Here is a 24627-nt window from a genome sequence, read left to right as displayed (position 1 = left end):
GATTGAGTACAAAGAACATATCTTTTTCTGTCTCGTTACCTTCAAAACACATAAGAATGTCCTTTTCCTGAAATTGAATTGTTTGCCCAGTTTCCCTCTTAAAAAATGTTCAGCATCCACCCAAAATATTCTGGTCTACATAAATCCATAAAACAAATGACATATGGTTTCTTCTTCTAATTCACAGAAAGTACAAGAATATTCAATAGCAATTCTAAATCTCTCCAATGTCTTTATTTTTTGGGATATATGCGATGCAAAATGTTAAAGGAAACTTCTTTAAAGGTCCCATATTGTAAAAAGTGAGATTTTCATGTCTTTTATATTATAAAGCAGGTTTAAGTGCTTTATAAATACTGTTAAACTATCAAAACGCTCAATATACGGTTGAAATACACACAGCTGTATCCAGAAATTCTGCGTTTGAAACAAGCTGTTAGGATTTCTGTCCATTTGTTGTCACAAATATACAATATTTAGACCGTTACGTGGTTTTAAACGTAAACATTCTAAATGTGTCCCAGTTTATTTCCCGTTGCAGTGTATGCAAATAACATCAACTGACAGGAAGTAAACATGGACCCAAAGTGTTGCATAGCAACGCATTACGTTTCAATTCCATTGAAATGCACTAAAAGGGAGCGTTTCAGACAGAAGGTGAATAGCCTACAGGTAGATTCAGGCAGACAGTACGAGGACAATAAAGGTCTTTTGAACATTACAGCATGTAAACATGTTCTAGTAGAAACACAAAATACAAGCATGAACCTGAAAATGAGCGTGATATGGGACCTTTAACTTTATTACTAGGACAGGATTTGTCCCCAACTAGCCAAATTACTTCCGCACTGTGTCGCGCGCAGAAGCTCGTGTGGCTGGCGCGAGAGGGCCAACTCCATGGCAACGGGACAGCAACAAGAAGAAGACAGGCTGATATGGCGGAGTCGAGGATGGAGGAAGTCAAAGTGTCTCCTAAAAGAGTTTTTATCAACAGACTAGACTGCTACGCTTCTAAATGGATCGCCAAGGTAAACATGTCTCTATGTGGAGGTCTGATGAAGTTAGTGCGGCTCATATCTGAGAGTTATTGTTCCGGTTTGTAGCCATATGAGGACATTCAGATAAGCGTTAGCACACACTAGAGTGTTAGTGGAGAACTGTACTCAGCAACATGAATAGAAGGATTGAACTGTCTTATTAAACTGTGTTAACGTCTCTCTAGTTCCTGTGTGAGTGTGTGGTGGGGGGGACGGAGACTGATGAAGAGGAGGAGAGACTCACACCAACCCGCAGCGGAGCTCCATCCTTTCACCTGGTGGGAACTGTCTCTGACAACGAGGACAGACCACACGTCCTGGAGGAGTACAGAGTAAGTACTGAATGTATCAGTGAAGAGCGGTCCAATAGTTATGTAGTAGTAACATTATCGATCTATTTAAGTTAACTAACCCTCTGAGACCCACATAGAGCTGTTTTAGTCTTTTTTAGGGGGGTCCAGAGGGTCTTTAGGGGGAGATAGCAGGTCAACAGTAGATGTCACATAGAAGTGGTGAACATCATCTGATAGCTGGGAACATGAAGATTAATTTGAGATGCAGCTCAGCACTGTTTGTAAAGTTCTTCTAGTCATTAATCAGAAATAAACATTAATGAATTAAAGGTCCCATATCATGCTCATTTTCAGGTTCATATATGTATTTTGTGTTGTGGTATATTTTCAGGTCTTGCACAAGACAGCGGGGCCCCTAATTGTAAACCTATGTGTAAGAAGCAGACGTGGAGTCATAGGGTCATACGATATGTCCAGGGGCTGAAAGATAAACATGTAGGACAAAGGTCACATACCTAGTCATACGCTCAGCTCAGATGTTGCCCGAAATGAACCCGATATAAGGGGGTGTAAGAGCCCCGAAGTGCAGGACTTTCAGATTTGACTTGAGACCTCCGGACGCTCTAGACGTTCGTTATGACATTTGTTGCTTGTTTGTAATAAACTCTATTATACCAGCAAGAACAGTGTCCGCGGAGCATCCTTTCTCATCACTTCAACAGCACTGTTGCAGGAAAGATACGACAGTGTTTCTACTAGAACATCTTTACATGCTTTAATGTTAAAAAAAAACATGTATTTTCCTCATACTGGCTGCCTGAATATACCTGTATTTACCCTCTGTCTGATACACTCCGTTTTAGTGCATTTCAACTGAATTGAAACGGAATTGCGTTGCTAGGCAACAGTTTAGGTCCATGTTTACTTCCTGTCAGCTGAAGTCATTAACATACACTGCAACAGGAAATAAACTGGGACACATTTAGAATGTTTACGTTTAAAACCGTGTAATGGTCTAAATATTGTATATTTGTGACATCACAAATGGACAGAAATCCCAACGGCTTGTTTCAAACGCGCAGTTTATGAATACGGGCTGTGTGTATTTTTCCATTTATTGAGTATTTATAAAGCACTTAAACCTGCTTTATAACATAAAAGTCATGTAAATCTCACTTTTTGCAATATGAGATCTTTAAAAGAAATTGTAAAAGTGTATAAGGGCTTAGAACAGTACAATAGAAGTATATGATGCTCATCTCAATGCTCTATTATGTCTCATAAATTTGTTGCAGCAATTTTTGGGTTGATACCATTTGTTACACAGATTTGGTGCTAAAATTAACCATTTTTTACCTCTCCAGAATTGATAAAAATTATCAATAATCCCTCCAAAATACCACATTAAGACACCAAGACCTTGATGAACACCATAGAAAAAGCCATGCTGTGATTTGGGATCAAAAACTTTTGACATTTGGAGATTTCTGCAAGAATTGCATTTTTCGGCGATTGGATGGCGAGCACTTCTGTTGTGTAAACTGCTCAGAAACCCCCTTATTGTCAATCTAGCTAGGAAAGCCATCCATCCTCTGAATGCTCTAGGTCTCTAGTTTGATCCATCCATCCTCTGAATGCTCTAGGTCTCTAGTTTGATCCATCCATCCTCTGAATGCTCTAGGTCTCTAGTTTGTGGCTGTGAAGTTACATGAGGCTGTGATTATCCTAGAGGTCGCAAATTAATCTGTTCAAAATGTACCTTAAAGGGAGATTTGTCAAGTATTTAATACTTTTAACCACATGGGAGTGGACAAATATGCTGCTTTATGCAAATGTATGTATAACCTACGGGAGATTGATTATTGTGTTAATGCATTATTATTGCATTAACTTTGACAGCCCTAATATATTGATAATTAATATATAATTGATTTGACTTGACTTTTATGTCTTGTTTGTATGCAAGCAACTGAACAGGGATGAGCTACTTTCAAAGCTGATGGACTGTGACGTCGTCATCTACAACATTACCCAGCATGCCGAGCAGGTGGAAGAAGCCTTCTGGGCTGTTACAGGTCAGCAATTTTAAGGCTGGTTGTTACAGGCTGGTCACACTTGTTCTATTGAATGTCTACTGCATTGTTGGCTGATAGAGATGGTGTTTAACGTTCAATCAGAAATTAATTTTATCTATATACCGTAAGGATTCATTGAGGTACTATTTGGACATCGTCTTCACCAAAAATATCCCAAAAGAAAGGAAAATGTCCAATAAAGTGTACATCTCTGCATATCTATCATTTAATTTCAGCAGTATATGTTCCGGAGAGATTGACTGCAGCCTGCACATGAGCAAAATCTGAACAGGATGAATTGGTTGAAAATAATTTGATATGATAACACCATTGTGAAGTAATCAGGTAATGACTCCTCTTGTATTTGTAGCTCTCCACAAGGAAATGGACCATTTTTCTGGACCAAAGATGTTCATCCTCGTCTCCACGGTGATGACCTGGGCGTGCAGCAAGCCAGACCAGCCTGTAAGTGGACACATACAACACCTCTGGCTAGTCTAGCATGCTATCAGTTAGTGTTACATGAATCCCTTTTTATTTTTCATTGCATATTGTAATATAGGCCTTGATTCAAACTGTGCTATTATCTCCAGTCCCATCATGTCGTATGTAGTAAACATATCCTTCCCAGTTTGTTTCTGACCAACAGCTAAAAGACCCAAACATGTTCAACCTACAATGATACAGTGTGAAACAGAGAAAAGCAGCTGATCTGAAGCCTCACACTAGATAACAGCTAGCGTTTGGTTTGATTTTGATTACGTGTCATTTTGATTAATTATTCTACACAGTTTAAAAATGTTGGGCACCCTGGACTTGAGGAAGGTGAGCTAATAACAAGCAACATTGTGCTCAATAGACTAATTCCATTAGTTCCTAAAAGGCAAAACCTTTGGCCCTACTTATAGGGGTCAAGCAGTGAGCGGGGGTATGTGAGCCATGTGTATTTTTCCTGCTTTTTCCTACGAATGTCCAGCAACACGTGAAGCATGTGTATATTTCCGCACCAGTCTTTTCAAAATAAAAGTACTTGGTTAGGCTTAGGCAACAAAATTACTTAGGTTTAGGAAAAGATCACGGTTTGGGTTAAAATAACACCGGATATACTGTAACTTAAGTATGTTTCGTTTCCGGAGCAGAACTCGGAAACTATTTAACTTAGGAACTTCAAATTTGGTATGATGGTTGACAGTGTGGTCTAGTTGTTAAATGTATTCAATTAATTAAACATTTTATTAAATCTAATTGTTAAATTTTTCCCAAAAACTAAGTTTTGGAGCAGAAGTCCCATATGGTTTAGCGGTTAGGATTCCTGGTTTTCGCCCAGGCGGCCCGGGTTAGACTCCCGGTATGGGAACAGGTTTTTTGCAAATTTCCCCACTGTGGGACTAATAAAGGAATATCTTATCTTATCTTAAAGCTGCAGTGCGTAGAAATCCGGAAAACGCAAAATCCTGCATCCCCTCGAGCTGCTCTCTCCTCTCTCTCCTCTCTCCGCTCTCCCCTCTCTGTCCGAAGCCCCTCCCCCCACACGAGAACGGGCATATGCACGCGCTTCATACGTGCTCGCTACATCTGAGGAGGCTACCGCAGCGAGCAACACATTACCTTCTAACGACATCAACAGTTTGGACTGTCTTTTTGAAAGTCTGTCTTTCTTTTTTTTGGGTTGTTTTGAGGTGTAGGCAGTTGCTGCCAATGCTGGAATAGCAAGCTTTTCAGTAGGTTGTTCCGCCATTGACCGAGGCTTTCACTATCTGCAGAGACCAGACGTGAACGCACATCTCCTTTTGTGGAACAGCCAATAGGAACGCTCTCTCTGAAATGCCCTGTGATTGGTCAAAGTCTGCCGTCACGGGCAAGATTTTCTAAAGCCTGTAAACAGAGCCATGAGGAGGTGCAGAGGTGTAGTTTTCTCTCAGATCACTTGAATTACAATATGCTGAAAGGTTATTATGGAATTTTTGCCAAATTATGCCAAAATATTGTTGCCTACTGCCACTTTAACTCGGAAACTATTTAACCTAGGAATTTCTAATTTGGTATGATGGTTGACAGTGTGGTCTAGTTGTGCCTTTTGTAGGTTAGAAGTCCAAGGTACCCAAAATTTCTAAAATTCTAGCCACCCTGGACTTGAGGAAGGTGAGCTAATGACAAGCTACCTTGTAGCTTGTGAGTATGTGAGCCATGCTCACCTCTGCCTTGTTTTTACAATGTCCCAGCTGTTTCGTCACCAACTCTGGTCACATCAGGTGTGTGTTAAGTGGGATACTTGAGTTATTTAGTAGCATCCCTGTTGTCGTCTTTGTTGTTTAACAGGACACTCCTTTCACTGATGAGCTTTTCCGGATAAGAAAAGCACATCCCAACTTCAGACAGCACATTGACCTGGAGAAGAGGGTGGTCAAAATCGGCAAAACTGTGAGCTTCATATTGCTTTACATTTTGACACATGTGTTTGACACGTACTGTACGGCTCTGACTGCACGGCTGTTGATTTTAGAACAGGAAATTGTTGTCGACATACGTGGTGGCGTCAGGACTCCAGTACGGGATGGGAGAGCAGCTCTTCCACTTCTTTTTCAAGGTGAGATTTAAAGGCAACTGTAGATTGTTGCTTTAGCTATAAACAAAAGTCATTTTATCTTTTCGTTATACAGATGTGTCTCTCTATTCATCCCTTAAACCAAAAGTCTCAATTGGAGATCCACGTGGTTCCTAGTAACTCGAACCCAGAGTCTGGCCTGGTCCACATTGTACTTAAGGTCAAGTGTTACTGATAAGTGATTTTGATTTAGTTTCGGTCATTTCATTTTTGTTAGTTTTAGTCAACACAGACATTTTAGTCTAGTTTTCGTTAATGACATTTTGGTGTCATTTTTCTCATGCATTTTCAATGTTAATGTCTACTAAGCATTTTGAGGCTACAGCCATCTTTGTTTTGTACAGTTAGTGGAAAGAGACAGAGACAGGACATTACTGAATGCAGGATGCTTCTTAACTGTAGTGCAACAGGTGAAGCAGCTAAATCAGCTTCTGTAGGCCTACAGGAGATATTTTTGAGCTGCTGTGTGATTCCACGGATGCATGTGGGTCTTTGACTTTCCATTAAAGCAGTAAGCTAATCAGTTCATTTGTTCATTCGTCCTTCACAATGTTGTTATTCGTCGAGAAAAACTGTCATGCATTCTGTCATAGTTCTCATTTTCAAAGGTTGTCTCATTTAGTTTTTAAGCCGTTTCACTCCAAGCGCAGATTTTCATCCGAAAAATTTGCATGAAAATTTATAAAAAATGATTTTGTGGGTTCTAACGAATACTTGCAACATTCGTGTGGTGGAAAAAATATTCGGACAGAATCCTGATCAACGTCAGTCTGCATAATAATTAGCCATGTGCTTCTGTTTGTTGCACGGAGAGTGTGTATTTTTGGAACAAAGTATTATCATCATCATCATCATCATTTTTGAAAATTAAAGGACCCATATCATGCTCATTTCCAGGTTCATACTTGTATTTCGTGATTATACTAGAACATGTTTACATTCTGTAAGGTAAAAAAAACCTTTATTTTCCTCATACTGTCTGTCTGAATATACCTGTATTCACCCTCTGTCTGAAACGCTCAGTTTTAGCTCATTTCAACGGAATTGCGTTGCTAGGCAACAGTTTGGGTCCATGTTTACTTCCTGTCAGCTGATTTTATTTACATACACTGCAACAGGAAATAAACTGGGACACATTTAGAATGTTTATGTTTAAAACCGTGTAATGATCAATGTAATTGTATATTTGTGACATCACAAATGACGGCTTGTTTCAAACGCACAATTTCTGAGTACGGGCTGTGTGTATTTCTCAGTATATTGAGTGTTTTGATAGTTTAACAGTATTTATATAGCACTTAAACCTGCTTTATAATATAAAAGACCTGAAAATCTCACTTTTTACAATATGGGACCTTTAAAGGAAAATTACGGTTTATTTCCCCTTTTGGGGGAAAACAATCCCGTGTCGGTCATAGACGGTAACAGAGTAAACAGAAGTAGTTGAAACATGTCTCCAAACTTCAACTTTAAACAAACCGGTAACAGTAATAACGCTATGCTGAAGAGCTACTGTGTCATTGGTTGCACCAACAATAAATCCAAAATTGCTGATCTCTGATATGTTCCTGCCATGTCCTAAAAAATATATAATAGAGGAGCTTTATGGCTCCAAGCTATATAATATCCGGCCACTGTGTTGGACGGGGGAAGACTGAAGGAACATGACGGTGATCAACCTTAATTTATTAAGGTATCGCGAACGCTCTGGTACATAATTATTAGACATGCGTATAAAACAAATGTTTGTTGAACAAGAGGTGAATGCATACAAACTTGTCAAAATTACAATCCAAACATATGTCAAATTACATTGAAGTTTATGGGATCTTCGATTTTCTTTCTCCCAAAAGGGGGCGTGGTCTTGACTTTTTGTGAACTACCGGTATGTGTGTGTCTGATGTATGTGGCCATTATAGCTGTGCATATACATAACATATATCAAGGATCAGAGTGTACAACCAGATGCTAGTGTTTATTGCAGGTGGGTCACACATGTTGTAATACCCAACGTAAAATAGCTTTTTTACATCTTGTAATTGATTATTCTTACCATATGGAGAGCTGTCCGCGACCTCCGTCTTTTCTTCTTTGAGTCTGAATCCCAAGCCCCAGAGTGAAACATGTGAATTTTCTTCACACATGTAACTAATTGAAATAATCTGTATTATTAGACGTCATGGCTGGGACAAGAACATGAAATACCTGTCTTCGGAGACGGCAACAGCATCGTCCCCACGATTCACATCAGTGACCTTGCAAGGTTTGACACACACACTCACACACGCACGGCAAGGGGTTAATTGTTTTCTAATATTTTCCTTATTTTATGAATTGTACCTTGTTCTTGGTCTTTATAATCTCATTATTACTTGATTATTTTGCAATATTGTCCATTACATTTATACCAATGAAGCATTAAATTCAGCTAATCTGGTCCCATTGGTTAATGTTAACTTTCTCAACTAATACTCGTGATCCTGCAGAGTGAGTGACAGCACATGTTGAGAGGAACTTGTATTTTCTTCAGCCATTGTTAAAAAAACAAGCAAACAATACTTGCTAGCCAGTGTTAACTAACGTGTTCAGAGAATTATTCAGGGAATTATTCTGCCTTCACTAAACGCTCCGCTCACAATACGTCATCATGTTAACTAACAGAAAAGGGGTCTATGAGACGCACAGGGCTTTCAAGTAACTACAATGTAAATCCATACGTGTCAATAAAGGCTCAGAGAAAGTGCTTCGGGAGTTTGGTGACGTAATTTAAAGAACAAAAAAACACTTCTGTAACTCAGCGGATCATTTTTTTAAAGGAACATCAATTCACCAGTACGAACACTTGGATAGTCCTTATTTGAATCTTTAGGTCCTAAAAGTTGTTGCTGAATCCAGAGTTATTTTCCTTCCTCTGTTCATGTGAATGAGACCCAGACCGAGGCTGGACCGAGGGCTGCGAGGCGGAGTTAAAGGAAACTCTACTGCGCCTGCTCTATGGGCCCAACGGATGCGGAAGATCGCTGGATGATCCGGGTACTTTATCACTTGGCAGTCGAGCCAATTTGGCCAAAGAACATACAGTATATCGCCAAGAAGTGAAAGTCAATTGTTCGTTCCATTGCAAGATCAGCGCCCAGCTGCAGAGCTACGCCTCCGCTATTTTGGACTGAAAGCGACTACCGGACGCCAGTAAAACGTCCGCCTACAAAGTGTCGTACTAAATTATAACAAAATGATTTCTATTCTGTTGTCATATGGCCTTTGTTGAACAATAGAAATATTATAAATATGCATGCTATTTTTATTATTATTATTATTATTATTATTATTATTATTTTTATTATTATTATTATTAACTATTTACTTACTTACTTATTTATTAAACGTTTTGCCCGGCTGCTTCCCAGAGGAGCATAAAGTGAGTGATCGACATAAATGGAAGTTAGAAAAATCCTGCACACAGATTTTGAGAACAATCTCACACTTTTTCATGTCAAGGATCCAAAATGGAGTCCAATAGACCACAGACCATGGATGTAGAAGAGGGTCCAGTAGACCACAGACCATTGATGTAGAAGAGGGTCCAGTAGACCACAGACCATTGATGTAGAAGAGGGTCCAGTAGACCAAAGACCATGGATGTAGAAGAGGGTCCAGTAGACCACAGACCATTGATGTAGAAGAGGGTCCAGTAGACCACAGACCATTGATGTAGAAGAGGGTCCAGTAGACCACAGACCATGGATGTAGAAGAGGGTCCAGTAGACCACAGACCATTGATGTAGAAGAGGGTCCAGTAGACCACAGACCACTGATGTAGAAGAGGGTCCAGTAGACCACAGACCATGGATGTAGAAGAGGGTCCAGTAGACCACAGACCATGGATGTAGAAGAGGGTCCAGTAGACCACAGACCATTGATATAGAAGAGGGTCCAGTAGACCACAGACATTGGATGTAGAAGAGGGTCCAGTAGACCACAGACTATGGATGTAGAAGAGGGTCCAGTAGACCACAGACATTGGATGTAGAAGAGGGTCCAGTAGACCACAGACTATGGATGTAGAAGAGGGTCCAATAGACCACAGACCATGGGTGTAGAAGAGGGTCCAATAGACCACAGACCATGGATGTAGAAGATGTTGTGTCCTGGTCTTTTGCCCTGCGTGTTAGTAAATAGCCTACAACTCCATTAAATCCTGTTGATGTCATGCTACTAGCACTACTAGCTACTGGCTGATAGCCGGTTGTTTGGGAACAGAGACATTAGTACATCCACCACGGTACAGGCTGACAGCATACAGCCCATGGGTGTATTAGAAGATAATAAAAGTGATGAATTACAGCCAATATATCCATTATTACGGCCGCATACAGCTAGCAGGAAGCTGGTGGAACCCGATGTGTCATATGAGCGTGCAGGGCGGTGCAGTCCCATGGGTCTGAAAATAACTCTGGATTCAGCTGTTTGTTCATTTTACTAATTTTAGGAATTAATGATTTAAATGAAGGATATTTAAGTGTTCCTACTGGGAAGTTAATTTGCCTAAAAAAAAAAGATCCTCTGATTTACAGACGTATCTTTATACATCTATAGCCACAGATTCATTGGCGTTTAATAGCTTCCTTAAAGGTCCCATATTGTAAAAAGTGAGATTGTCATGTCTGTTATAGTATAAAGCAGTTTTAAGTGCTATATAAATACTGTGAAAGTATTGAAACGTTCAATATACGGAGAAATACGCACAGCCCGTATTCAGAAATTGTGCGTTTGAAACAAGCCGTTAGGATTTCTGTCCATTTGTGATGTCACAAATATACAATATTTAGACCATTTAATGGTTTTAAACGTAAACATTCTAACTATGTCCCAGTTTATTTTCTGTTGCAGTGTATGTAAATAACATCAGCTGACAGGAAGTAAACATGGACCCAAACTGTTGCCTAGCAACATAATTGTGTTGCAATTGTGTTGAAATGCACTAAAACGGAGCGTTTCAGACAGAGGGTAAATACAGGTATATTCAGGCAGACAGTATGAGGAAAATATAGTTTTTTTTTAACATTACAGCATGTATACATGTTCTAGTAGAAACACAAAATACAAGTATGAACCTGAAAATGAGCACGATATGGGACCTTTAAACAATGATTACAGATTGCACAGAGCCCTGCTTTGCAAAATGCTTTAGGGAATCTGACCTATATTGACTTAAATTGGTGACATATAAAGTAAATATTGATACAATGTGATTTCTTTGTGTTAAAGTGTGATTCAGAACGTGATTGAACATCGGCCCGAGCCGTATTACCTGCTAGCTGTGGACGATTCCAGCAACACCATGGAGGACATAGTGAAGGTCTGTGAAGCAACTGATCAAGAAATCTATTGTCAAAAATTAGACACATGTCCCTGTCGATGGATTGAAAATGTAATAAAGCCTGTTGAGTAAAAAACAGAATAACTGACCAATTTAGAACTTTATTGTATTACACAAACAAAACAATGTATCAGGTTTTATTACATTTGTGGCTATATATATAGAAATGCTTGATATGTCTTCCTACATACAGATATAATGATATGTGAGTTTTTTCTCCACCAGGCAGTTGCCTTTTTTCTTGGACCTGGGAAGATCCAGAAGAGGCCATGTGAGGAAGCCTTCCTCATACAGGACTGGAGTGTATGTCGTACCCGTTTGAATTACACTTATTTCACTGCAATGCTCAGGACAGTTTGTTTTTATGTCAGGGCTAACACTGGATATATTCACCATCTTGCTTCAGTATTGCTATTGAACTAGAAATGAAAGCTGACTTCAGCCCAGCTCAAAATGTTACAAAGCCTTAAAGGTCCTGTATCATGCTCATTTTCAGGTTCATACTTGTATTCTGGGTTTCCACTACAACATGTTAACATGCTTTAATGTTAAAATAGTTATATGCAATTAATCGCATATTTTTGTATCTGTTCAAAATGTACCTCAAAGGTGGGAGTGGACAAATGTGCTGTTTATGCAAATATATTTATATATATATTTATTATCGAAAATCAATTAACAACACAAAACAATGACAAATATTGTCCAGAAACCCTCCCAGGTACTGCATTTAGCATAAAACAATATGCTCAAATCATAACATGGCAAAAGGGACCCCTTTGAAAATGGCCATGTCAAAGTATTATTTAGCCATGCCCACTTTATGATAATCACATGCAGTTTGGGGCAAGTCATAGTCAAGTCAGCAGACTGACACACTGACAGCTGTTGTTGCCTGTTGGGCTGCAGTTTGCCATGTTATGATTGGAGCATATTGTTTTATGCTAAATGCAGTACCTGTGAGGGTTTCTGGATCAATATCTGTCATTGTTTTGTGTTGTTATTTTATTTCCAATAATAAATATATACATACATTTGCATAAAGCAGCATATTTACCCACTCCCATGTTGATAACAGTATTAAATACTTGACAAATTTCCCTTTAAAGTACATTTTGAACGGATAAAAAATGGCCGATTGATTTGTGATTGATCGCGATTAACTATGGACAATCAGGCGATGAATCTCAATTAAATATTTTAATCTATTGACAGCCTCGACATGTTTAATTTCCCTTTGACAGGTAATGGAAATTGATTCCTTGCTGGTCAACCTACATATGGAGGGTGCCCTCCTTAAAGAACTGTTCTCCATCAACTGGTTGTGTGAGTTTGGTCTGGTGGATAACATCCAGCTGGTGGTAGAGGAATACCAGCAGACCAGGGGACTACTGGTAAACACAAAGCTGTCTCTGTCCAAAGAATACACTAGTGTTCAAAAACATATCAACTATTTAAATCCTAATGAAATGGTTGAACTATATCAAAACTTCAAAGAATTAGAGATGCTACTTTCCCATATGTCTGAAAGTTGTAGATAATATGATGCCAGTCGTCTTGATTCTCATGAAGCTGTACTAGATGATCCATGTAAGTGTGTTCTCTCCAGCCCATCCGTCTGTGTGTGTTGGGTCCTCCTGCGGTGGGGAAGAGCACAATGTCCAAACAGATCTGTGAATATTATCACCTCCATCACATCACCCTGAAGGAGACCATCTCTGAAACCATCTCACAACTGGTGAGCTTCTCCTAAAGCACAAACACTCAGCCTCTGACACTCAGTGTTCATTTTGGCAGCTACTTTTAGTCTTTAGACGAGTTTAGTCAACGAAAAGTCATTACATTTTAATCTTTAATCTTTTAGTTAAAATGTTTCTCTCTTAATTTTTTCAGCTATTTTTTTAATTTAGTCTTAGTCCTTAGCCAAATTTCCTTTTTTAGTAATGAGCTGTACGCTGTAAGCCTGTACCGTGGTGGATGTATCAACGTCTCTGTTCCCAAACAACCGGCTATCGGCCAGTAACTAGTAGTGCTAGTAGCATGACATCAACAGGATTTAATATAGTTGTAGGCTATTTACTAACACGCAGGGCAAAAGACCAGGACACAACCTCTTCTACATCCATGGTCTGTGGTCTACAGGACCCTCTTCTACATCCATGGTCTGTGGTCTATTGGAACCTCTTCTACATCCATGGCCTGTGGTCTATTGGACCCTCTTCTACATCCATGGTCTGTGGTCTACTGGACCCTCTTCTACATCCATGGTCTTTGGTCTATTGGACCCTCTTCTACATCCATGGTCTGGGGTCTATTGGACCCTCTTCTACATCCATGGTCTGTGGTCTACTGGACCCTCTTCTACATCCATGGTCTGTAGTCTACTGGACCGTCTTCTGCATACATGGTCTGTGGTCTATTGGACCCTCTTCTACATCCAAGGTCTGTGGTCTATTGGACCCTCTCCTACATCCATGGTCTGTGGTCTATTGGACCCTCTTCTACATCCATGGTCCTTGGTCTATTGGATTCCATTTTGGATCCTTGACATGAAAAAAGTTTGAGATCGCTCTCAAAATCTGTGTGCTGGATTTTTCTAACTTCCATTTATGTCCATCGCTCACTTCATGCTCCTCTGGGAAGCAGCCGGGGCAAAAAGTTTAATGAATAAATAAGTAAGTAAACAGTTACAATAGTATGAATATTTAAAATATTTTTACTGTTTAACGCAGGCCGTTTCAGTAGAGACATTAAAATTATAACAACGAAATAGAAATCATTTTGTTTTACTTGCTGCTGGGCGCTGATGTTGCAATGGAACAAACAATTGACTTTCTCTTCTTAGAAATATACGTTCTGTGGAGCGAGTCTGCTTCACAGAGTTCGCCATGTTTCTACAGTAGCCCGGAACAGACAAACCAAACACTGGCTCTAGATAGGGCCATTCACGTTTTGACTTCGGCCACCTTGTAGTTGCAATCTGCAACCTCACCACTAGATGCCGCCAGATCCAACACATTGCACCTTTAACACTGGTTAGTGTTAACAAAACACCAGTAGACATACAGTACATGTACATGTCTTTTAATGTCGTTACAATTCCATTTGTAGGAAGAAACTGTGAAGAATGCTAATCCAGATGCAGAGAATGACGACTCTACAGCAGAGGCCAAGGAGCTGCTGAACAGCCTGAACAACAGTATGGAGCAGAACGGAGGTACACACTGTGACAACCAGCTGTTTACCTGCCCGGAACCACTGGCATAAGTGTGTGTTTCTGGGGGTGCCCAGAAACACACACTTGGTCTGCAGTTGTCACTGATTAGTCCTTGGTTCCCGTCAGCATTCAATCCCCTTCCTTTATCTTCAGTGTCAGATGGTGAGTGCAGTTGAACTGAACAGAGTCTTATTTGACTAGAAAACCCTGAACAGACCATGGTTTCTGCTAGGGATGTCCCAAAGTTTTTTTGGCCTTGATCCACATCCTTTAACCTTGGCTATCTGCCGATACAGAGCCTGATCCGATTATATCCAACTCATAGTTCCTATTAAAGGGACTCTCTGTAAGAATCAGAAATTGCTTGTTAACAGTGACACCTGTGGCCTTTAAGTCAACGAAAGCAGCGCACTGTTGCTCACGCTTGTGCTCGCACTATGTAGACGTGAGCGAGCATCGGTCAAAACAGTGAGGCGACACACACAAGACTGAACGTGATTGACAGGCATCATGTTGATTAACGTTAGCAACATTAGCAGCTAAAACCACAATATCACTCTAATGTTAGCTGACCAAACAAAGGTCCCTCCATGAATCAATGCTGATCCTAGTGTTGGCTTTTCCTGCTTCAGCCTGCCGACCGCGGTCAGAAGGAACAGGGGAGACACCGGAGTTTAGGTCTCCAGCACTGCTCCCTGTAGACCACAACCAGCACTGCTCCCAGTAGACCAAAACCAGCACTGCTCCCTGTAGACCAAAACCAGCACTGCTCCCTGTAGACCAAAACCAGCACTGCTCCCTGTAGACGACAACCAGCACTGCTCCCAGTAGACCAAAACCAGCACTGCTCCCTGTAGACCACAACCAGCACTGCTCCCAGTAGACCAAACCAGCACTGCTCCCAGTAGACCACAACCAGCACTGCTCCCTGCAGACCACAACCAGCACTGCTCCCTGTAGACCACAACCAGCACTGCTCCCTGTAGACCACAACCAGCACTGCTCCCTGCAGACCACAACCAGCACTGCTCCCTGTAGACCACAACCAGCACTGCTCCCAGTAGACCACAACCAGCACTGCTCCCTGTAGACCACAACCAGCACTGCTCCCTGTAGACCACAACCAGCATGGCTCCCTGTAGACCACAACCAGCACTGCTCCCTGTAGACCACAACCAGCACTGCTCCCAGTAGACCCCAACCAGCACTGCTCCCACTATAGACCCCAACCAGCACTGCTCCCAGTATAGACCACAACCAGCACTGCTCCCAGTAGACCACAACCAGCACTGCTCCCTGTAGACCACAACCAGCTCTGCTCCTTGTAGACCACGACCAGCACTGCTCCCAGTAGACCACGACCAGCACTGCTCCCTGTAGACCACGACCAGTACCGCTCCCAGTAGACCACAACCAGCACCTCTCCCTGTAGACCAAAACCAGCACCGCTCCCTGTAGACCACAACCAGCACCGCTCCCAGTAGACCACAACCAGCACTGCTCCCAGTAGACCAAAACCAGCACTGCTCCCTGTAGACCACAACCAGCACTGCTCCCTGTAGACCATGACCAGTACCGCTCCCAGTAGACCACAACCAGCACCGCTCCCTGTAGACCACAACCTGCACTGCTCCCTGTAGACCACAACCAGCACTGCTCCCAGTAGACCACAACCAGCAATGCTCCCAGTATAGACCACAACCAGCACTGCTCCCAGTAGACCACAACCAGCACTGCTCCCAGTAGACCCCAACCAGCACTGCTCCCAGTATAGACCGAAACCAGCACTGCTCCCTGTAGACCACAACCAGCACTGCTCCCAGTAGACCACAACCAGCACTGCTCCCAGTAGACAACAACCAGCACTGCTCCCAGTATAGACCACAACCAGCACTGCTCCCAGTAGACCACAACCAGCACTGCTCCCAGTAGACCCCAACCAGCACTGCTCCCAGTATAGACCACAACCAGCACTGCTCCCTGTAGACCACAACCAGCACTGCTCCCAGTAGACCACAACCAGCACTGCTCCCAGTAGACCACTTACACACCAAAAACTGACAATAAGTGCACTATACTGTATACTGACTGTGCAATATCATTACTACTACTGTGTAATTCATACTGTGCAATATTTTCAGGAGGCTTTTCCTTTCATTCTCACTGTGCAATATCATTTTTCCACTGTTCTGTTTATTGTCAATACTGTATATACTGCTCCTATTTTTATACTTCCTTCTATTTAAATGGTTCATATTTTGTTTCACTTTGTTTAGCTCTTTTTTTACTGTGTTAGCTGATGCTTCTTGTTTTTTGCACTATCCCCTTTGCTGCTGTACACTGCAAATGTCCCCACTGCGGGACTAATAAAGGAATATCTTATCTTATCTTATCTTATCTTATATGTATGTATACTGTATATATACCAGGAAGGAAGTTCTATTGAGAGATGCTGTTATGATATTATTAGTTGCATTATGGGAAGTGTAGGAGCCTGTGTTTTTGGAGCTTTGCCCATACTAGGGACTAAAGGTCAGGATATCTCACACTCTGCTGCTTTGATTTTGACCCTTCTTCATGGAAGTGCCATACTAAATCATTTGGAATATCCCTAATAATAAAGTATAATATCAATGTCTTTGTCCATTAGGTCTTTTGGATGACCAGCTGCTGGTGAGGGTGGTGAAGGATAAGCTGATGTCTAACCCGTGCAGAAACCAGGGATTCATTCTCGACGGCTTTCCCAAGACATATGAACAAGCTAAAGAGCTCTTCTGTGGTGAGAGACTGACACATACGGAGCTCCTGTTGCACTACTGCAAACACTACGAATAACACGATACATGCTATACGTACATTAACAACTATACTTTTCTTTTTTATTTCTGTTTTAGCTGAAGAACATGAATCAGAAGATGGAACATCCCAGATTTCATTATTCAGCAAGACAAATATGCCAGGTGTCTGTAGTGCTATTTTCCCCATGTTGAATGTTAGCCCACAGCAGTGAGATGGAAGCATGCTGGTAGGCCTTGTAGCAATCACAAGGACAAGCTAGACATATTTAGAGAAAGTTGCAACAAGCTTTCAATAACCACAAAAAATATCCATAGGGGTATCAATAAAAAGGCCTGAGTGTACAGCATTGTACAGTATCTAATGGATTCCCTGTGTGTGCCACAGAGTTTGTGTTGTGCCTGGATGCGTCAGATGCCTTCCTAAAGGATCGGATGATGAACCTGCCGGAGAGGCTGGTACAGGAACACAACTACAAGCAGGATCACGTCCTACGACGACTGGCCAGATACAGAAAGAACAACACGGAAGATGAAACTGTTGTGAACTACTTTGACGAGCTGGACATCACCCCTCTGTACCTGGGTAATCCGTGAAGCATGACTTGCTAGCTGGAGGCAAACATGAATATATGGCAAGCAATGTCATTTCGCCTAGTCAAAAGTCTAATTCAAGATATCCCTAATTCCGTTTTGACTAGGCAAAACTCTAATTCTAGATATCTGTAATTACATTTTGACTAGTACGATTCAAACTACTTTTGCCATTCATGTGAATGGGGTTTCTCACTACAGATATCCACAATTCTGACTATTCCTAATTCCAGTTCCAGATATCTTTAATTTCCCTCAATTGTAGATATCTACATTGTCATTGTCATGGAGCTATTCCAACATACTATGGCTGCAGCCGTATGGGTTTTTAAAGTGTGTCTGGAGACATCAAATCCACAACACACTGTAAATTTCTACCACAACTCTCTAGCGAACGAAACGCTTGTTCGCCACAAATTCCTTGATGATGAGCGCTTCAAATCTTATTATTATACTACTTATCTTGTCCCTGACTACTCGTCTCACAGCCGGCTGCACATAGAGAACGATGTTATGTGTCCAGCTCGGAGGACTAAAGGCTCGTTGTGATTAAAACGAGCTTGTAGCTCGTTGTCTACCTCACTACGGTTAGAAGGAGCCCTCGTTGGTGTTTTAACCTTCTTATGAGTTATTGATCTGGGAAGTTTGAATCTGTGAATATCTTTCATACTTTACCGAACTATCCAAGTTAGCAAAAGCTTCTGCTGACACTGTACAGATGCTTTGTTGAACCGATATCCAATGGGAAGCCTTGATGAGCAACGTCATGACAACAACTCTGACTAGTCATAATGAGGTTTGAGATATCTGTAACTGTTATTTAGGATAGTCAGAACTGAATTACAGATATCTCTTACTATTTTTTTGACTAGTCACAATGACGTTATAGATATCTGGAATAATAATTCTGACTAGTCACAATTTAATTACGACTAGTCAAAATGTAGTTGTGGATATCTCTAATGTTAATTCCGGATAGTCAAGCTGAGCTATTAAATGATAAAATGACTTGCCATATGAATCACCTCATAGTAGGCACATCAAACATGGTTACACATCAAACATGTCATCTTGCTGTGTTGCTGGGTGCCACAATCGAAGGAGTTTGGCTCCAACTTGAAATTTTATCGCATACATTTGAGATGACAAACCCACAGATCTTTTCATCGTATGGTCAGACCTCAGTGTGTCCCTTGTCGTTCTCTCCAGAGATCACCAGCAGCGATGAACCTGACTGCCTGCTGCTGATGCAGAAGATCTTAGACACGGTGGGCCGGCCCAGGAACTACGGCCCCAGAAGCCAGGAGGTGGAGGAAGAGGAGAGGAGGAAGGCTGAGGAGAAGATGAGTAGAGAGGCCCAGGAGGAGGCTGAGGAGGAGAGGAGGGAGGCAGAGGAGGCCGAACACAGGGCTGCACGCTGGGAGGAGTGGGTAGGTACTGGGAGGAGAGCTGGGAGGAGAGCTGGGAGGAGAGCTGGGAGGAGTGGGTAGGTACTGGGAGGAGAGCTAAGAGGAGTGGTTAGGTACTGGGAGGAGAGCTGGGAGGAGTGGGTAGGTACTGGGAGGAGAGCTGGGAGGAGTCGGTAGGTACTGGGAGGAGTGGGTAGATACTGGGAGGAGAGCTGGGGTTTGAATGTTGTTTGGAGAAGGATATGCGATGCTTCATAAATCAACTATCAAACACATCTGCTTTCATCACGGAGGTCTATTAGAGATACGACTGCGTTCCAATAATGTTTTTACCAAACAAAATGAAGACCCACATTGTACTAAACAAGTGTAACCTTTAAAGATGCAGTGGGTAGAAATGGAGCAAATATGATTAAAAAAAGTTATTTTTATAAAACGTCATATATTATATATATATATATATCTATATCGTGACAGTAGTGCATGAGACAGGCAATCTGAGAAAAATCATGTGCTTCTGTGTCCTTCGGTGTCCTCTGGTGCTCCTAACAGCATCTGCAAGATTTCACAGACAAGAGGAAAACAACCAATCAGAGCTGATCTGGAGCCTTGCCGTCTCTGAGCAGCTGTCAATCACTAGCTAACTCCGATCAAACGGTCAAACTAGACAGCGCTGATCAAATATGAATCAATATTCTGTTACTGTAATGCCGATTTTCTCAAATGTTCTCAGAATCATCTTGTAGTGTACTGTTTAGCTGTGAAATGAGAAAGTTTGTAACCCGGCAGCCATGTTGCGATCTGTTGAGGAAATACCAAGCACCGCCCACCAGCCGGAGCACAGCCAATAGGAACACTCTCTCTCTCTGAAATGACATGTGATTGGTCAAAGTCTCCTGTCATGTGCTAGATTTTCTGAAGCCTGAAAACAGAGCCATGAGGAGGAGCAGAAGTCTCTCAGAACACTTGAATTACAATATGCTGAAAGGTTATTATGGGATTCTTGTTTGTGTATGAAGTGTGATGCATTATGTGTGTGTCAGACGAAGGGTCTGGAGGAGGTGAGGCAGCAGGAGGAGGAGCTGCTGGAGGCCCAGTCAGTCCCTTTGAGGAACTACCTGATGGAGCACGTCATGCCCACCCTGAGCCAGGGCCTGATGGAGTGCTGCACAGCCCGACCTCAGGACCCCGTGGACTTCCTGGTATGACCCCTCAGCACCGATTCTTACCTCATTCTTATCATCTGCCTTCACTTGATTATGTTCATGCTCATCTCTTTTGGTTTGTCTCGTTCCAGGCGGAGTTCTTGATGGAGAACAATCCCCTTAACTACTAAAAGTGGAGGTCATTTCTTCTCGCCGCACCTACACACGACGCAAATACAAAACAAAACCTGAAATAAAAATTGTTTTTCTCTCCACTTTTCCCCGAGCTCTTTAGTTTATTAGAGCCTGAAGTCAATTACATGCAGCATTTCTGTTAGAGGGAAAACCTCCTGGAATCTTGTCACAGTATTTCAGCCCTCACATGCCAAGTGTCCCTCGGTTCATGCTGGGATTTTGATTAGGTCTGATTTGTAAGTGGCCCATTCTCCTGCCCCTGTTGTATTTACACACAGCTTTGTTTGGGCTCTTGTGTGCCGGCCATTACTTAAAAGCACCCTAAAAAAAACGGATGGAAGTGTGTGTGAAGCCAAAAGCTAATTAGGAAGTTAATTTGCGTAATGAACTTGGTAAACTCCAAAGTAGACACGCTCGGGTCATAATTGCTTTGATTTGGCTTCCGATAGCCAGGAAGGATAAATGATACAAATGGCAGCTAATTTGTGTCTCTCTCATGTTGCCACTCGCGACTCCAAAGTGTACATAATTGGTTGCGACGGAACACCAAATTATTTCATTGTACGTACTTAATCACCACATGGGGAAATTAGTTGAGTTTATTTGGGAAACATTGTGACGCAAGCCGCTGCAAGACAATTTGACTGCACCATCTGTGAGTCCCAGGTACCAGCACAACACGGAGAGGTTTCCGAGAGACAAACACAGATTTTGACAGTAAATATGGTAATACAACATTCTCATAGTCTCGTGTGATCTGAAACATGGAGCAAATATTAATTTTCTATCTAAGTGATTAGTCTGAAGATCTTGCAAAGACATTTGAAAATCAAAAGCCAAAGAAGTTTTATACTAACATACATGTCACAACACAAGCTGGTGCATTAGCAGCGCTCTGTTCGTCGGTGGAGGAAAACCTCAGATCTTAAAGGACCAGTGTGTAAGAATTAGGGGGATCTATGGGCAGTAATGGAATATAATATTAATAACTATGTTTTCTTTAGTGTATAATCACCTGAAAATAAGAATTTCTGTGTTTTTCGTTAGCTTACAATGAGCCGTTTATATCTACATGTACCATGTTGCTCCACCATGTTTCTACAGTAGCCAAGAACGGACAAACCAAACCGTTAACTTTTCCTGCTTGGGCCGGAGTCAATATTTATTTTTGCTGACATCACGAAGAGCTCATGACGAAACTAGAAGTGCACTCGGAGAGCGTGGACCTCCGCCAAGGCAGGTTTTAGGTACGACACAGCCCCCCCCCCCCCTGTAATGTCACCGTGTTTGATGAGGAAAGCTGGCAAAAGGAGAGAGGCTGGGTGACGCATCATGAACGCGTCATCAGTTACACTGCGCATGTCTTAAAGCCCGTGGTGTTAATGCACAGGCTGAGCGGAGTTCTTAAAAAAAAAATGGGATTTTGGATCGCCACCAAAATCTAATGGATTGTTCATTGTGCCACACCCCACCCCTCCAAAAGAATTCATTTAAATCCATCGCAAACTTATGGAGTAATCCTCCAAACGGACAAACCAACAAACAAACCAGCCTTCGGCCTAAGCAGAGGTAATAACTCACTGTGAGCATCAGTCATGGCAAACGCTAAAGAGATCTCTTGCCATAATATTCCGGGGGGGAAAGTTACTGATTGGTTGCTATGTTTATTTCACATTTGAATGGGAAACTGCTAAATACATGCAGTAGTACACAGGCAACACACCTACGTTTTAACACTTTTGATTTGGGAAAATGCTCACACTCCAACAGCACAATAACCATAGTTACCAAATAATAATTAGTATAGAGATTAGTTAAGCAGATTGCTTCCTTTACAGTTCCGCACCATTGATTAACAGCTTTCACACCAGCTGATATAAACCAAACCAAACAGGTAAAGCACCAGAATTCATTGGAACCGAAACAAACAGTTTAGCTGTAAAAAAAAAAAAAAAGCACCCATTATCGAGTATTATCAGGGGGCATAGAGGGCAGGGTTGAACGATATCTAATATGTGGAGTTGCAAGGGTTTTTCAATTCAATGTCATAACTGTCCAATGACTGGTCTAGAACACTTATTAGTGTATTTTCTATGTGGAAGGTTCCTTCATAGATTAACGTGGGAGAAGTCGGGGAGCTCGTGATATGACAATAAATGCCAAATGACAGCCAGCAGGTTCCAGCCTAGAACCTTCTTGCTGTGAGCCAACACTGCTAACCACTGCACCACCGGGCCGCCTACTTTAAGTACATTTAGCTGAAAATACTTTGTACTCTTACTTAAAGGTCCCATATTATAAAAAGTGACATTTTCATGGCTTTTATATTATTAAGCAGGTTTAAGTTCTATATAAATACTGTGAAAGTATCGAAACACAGAGAAATACACACAGCCCGTATTCAGAAACTGTGCTTTTGAAACAAGCCGTAAGGATTTCTGTCCACTTGTGATGTCACAAATCTACAATATATAGACCATTTCAAAGTTTTAAACGTAAACATTCTAAATATGTCCCAGTTTATTTCCCTTTGCAGTGGATGTGAATGACATCAGCTGACAGGAAGTAAACATGGACCCAAGCTGTTGCCTAGCAACGCAATTCCATTGCAATTCCATTGCAATTCCACTGAAATGTATTAAAACAGAGTGTTTCAGACAGAGGGTAAATACAGTTATATTCAAGCAGACAGCATGAGGAAAATAAAGTTTTTTTTAAACATTAAAGTATGTAAACATGTTCTAGTAGAAACACAAAATACAAATATGAACCTGAAAATGAGCATGATATGTCTCATTCAATATGGTTTTGAATGCAGGGCATTTACTTGTAATGGACTGTTAGTACTTTGTTGTGTTGGTACTCTTACCTATATAAGTAAAGGTTTTAAGTACTTCTTCCACCACAGCTGTGCCTGATACATAGGCTATTTTCAATTTCAACTTTTCCAATCAATATGCGCAATTATAAGTGAGTTACCAGGCAACTAAAAAATGTAGCTTTGAGATGTTCAAAGATTTTAGATGGCCGCTCCAGTAGGTTTACAGTGTCTGCGAGCTGAACAGAAACTAACAGATAGAAAAGACTGGCTGGCTTTATCTACCTGATTTAAAGTAAATAAAACTAACTTAAAACTTGGAAACACATTGGAATGTGAATCTTAAAAGTTTACCTTTCAAGTTTCTTATGCAGAACAAACCACACCATTCAATATGACAACTGGCTGTAAATAGACAATGACAGCACTAAAAGCATTAAATAGGCTTATTTGTTACTGAAATAATGGGTATAATACACACAGTGTTTTACATTCAAAGCACCAGGCAGAAAATATTCTCGCTGCAAATCATTTGAAATATGTGAAATAGTAAATTAGTCAAAAAATGCTGCACAAATGTCTGTCTGCTCTAAGCAGGAGTCCAATACATGTTTTCAGGTTCAGGAGACTTAAACTTTGGAATCAGGATGACCTTTGACCTTGAGGCTAGACTTCAGCTAAGCTCCTGCCTGGGTTGCATGTTTGGATGGGTCTGATGTGATTCTATTTATTGAGCAGAGGGTTTTACCACCAGTGTTGTGCCACTAGGTGGCAGTCTTAGATCATCTATTAGCTGTCAGGAGGAGTCCCTCTCACTGAACAGGTGATGAATATGGGATTTCTCTGTCTTCTCATTCTCTAGATGATCTGTGATGAGATGTTTTATTTTTTATTATTAAATGTACATTTCAGGATGTACAACAGTAACTATCCACACTGAACTTTGGCCGGTGTATTTTTGTTTATGTTGAGATCAGCTGTACGTAGCGGAGCATCGTAAAACACTTCATTCAAACTGGACAGAAACAAAATAAAACTCACCTAAACCGTCGTCGTTACTCTTT

The 24627-nt window shown here is 41.3% G+C and overlaps 1 protein-coding gene and 1 non-coding gene across 4 annotated transcripts; both read left to right on the top strand.

Moving 5' to 3' along the window:
* Window positions 1–867: 867 nt before the first annotated feature.
* Window positions 868–20825, top strand: ak7b (adenylate kinase 7b). Of its 3 annotated transcripts, XM_037796158.1 has the most exons (18): window positions 868–1028; window positions 1223–1369; window positions 3297–3405; window positions 3776–3870; window positions 5725–5826; window positions 5909–5992; window positions 8185–8273; window positions 11279–11369; window positions 11616–11693; window positions 12635–12784; window positions 13000–13128; window positions 14502–14607; window positions 17258–17386; window positions 17502–17567; window positions 17791–17988; window positions 19206–19426; window positions 20449–20607; window positions 20703–20825. In XM_037796158.1, the coding sequence occupies exons 1-18, from the start codon at window positions 936–938 to the stop codon at window positions 20739–20741; spliced, it is 2085 nt and encodes a 694-aa protein (XP_037652086.1). In that variant the 5' UTR covers window positions 868–935; the 3' UTR covers window positions 20742–20825. The 3 variants fall into 3 exon arrangements, with proteins under 3 accessions (XP_037652086.1, XP_037652087.1, XP_037652088.1); XM_037796159.1 differs by lacking the exon at window positions 12635–12784; XM_037796160.1 differs by lacking the exons at window positions 12635–12784; window positions 13000–13128.
* trnae-uuc lies at window positions 4691–4762 on the top strand. Its single transcript has one exon. It is a non-coding gene; the product is annotated as a tRNA-Glu (tRNA).
* Window positions 20826–24627: the final 3802 nt, after the last annotated feature.

This window comes from Sebastes umbrosus, chromosome 16, assembly GCF_015220745.1.
Source record: "Sebastes umbrosus isolate fSebUmb1 chromosome 16, fSebUmb1.pri, whole genome shotgun sequence".
NCBI lineage: Eukaryota > Metazoa > Chordata > Actinopteri > Perciformes > Sebastidae > Sebastes > Sebastes umbrosus.
Note: the sequence above shows the minus strand (reverse complement) of the source record. Positions and strands in the feature narration are given on the sequence as shown.

What these genes read in the sequence shown, in the direction of transcription:
- ak7b (XM_037796158.1), top strand. Translation starts at nt 936, where the DNA reads ATGGCGGAGTCGAGGATGGAGGAAGTCAAAGTGTCTCCTAAAAGAGTT. An exon ending in CACATCAGTGACCTTGCAAG is followed by an intron (nt 8,274 to 11,278) that starts GTTTGACACACA and finishes TTTGTGTTAAAG; the next exon opens with TGTGATTCAGAACGTGATTG. An exon ending in CAGTATGGAGCAGAACGGAG is followed by an intron (nt 14,608 to 17,257) that starts GTACACACTGTG and finishes TTTGTCCATTAG; the next exon opens with GTCTTTTGGATGACCAGCTG.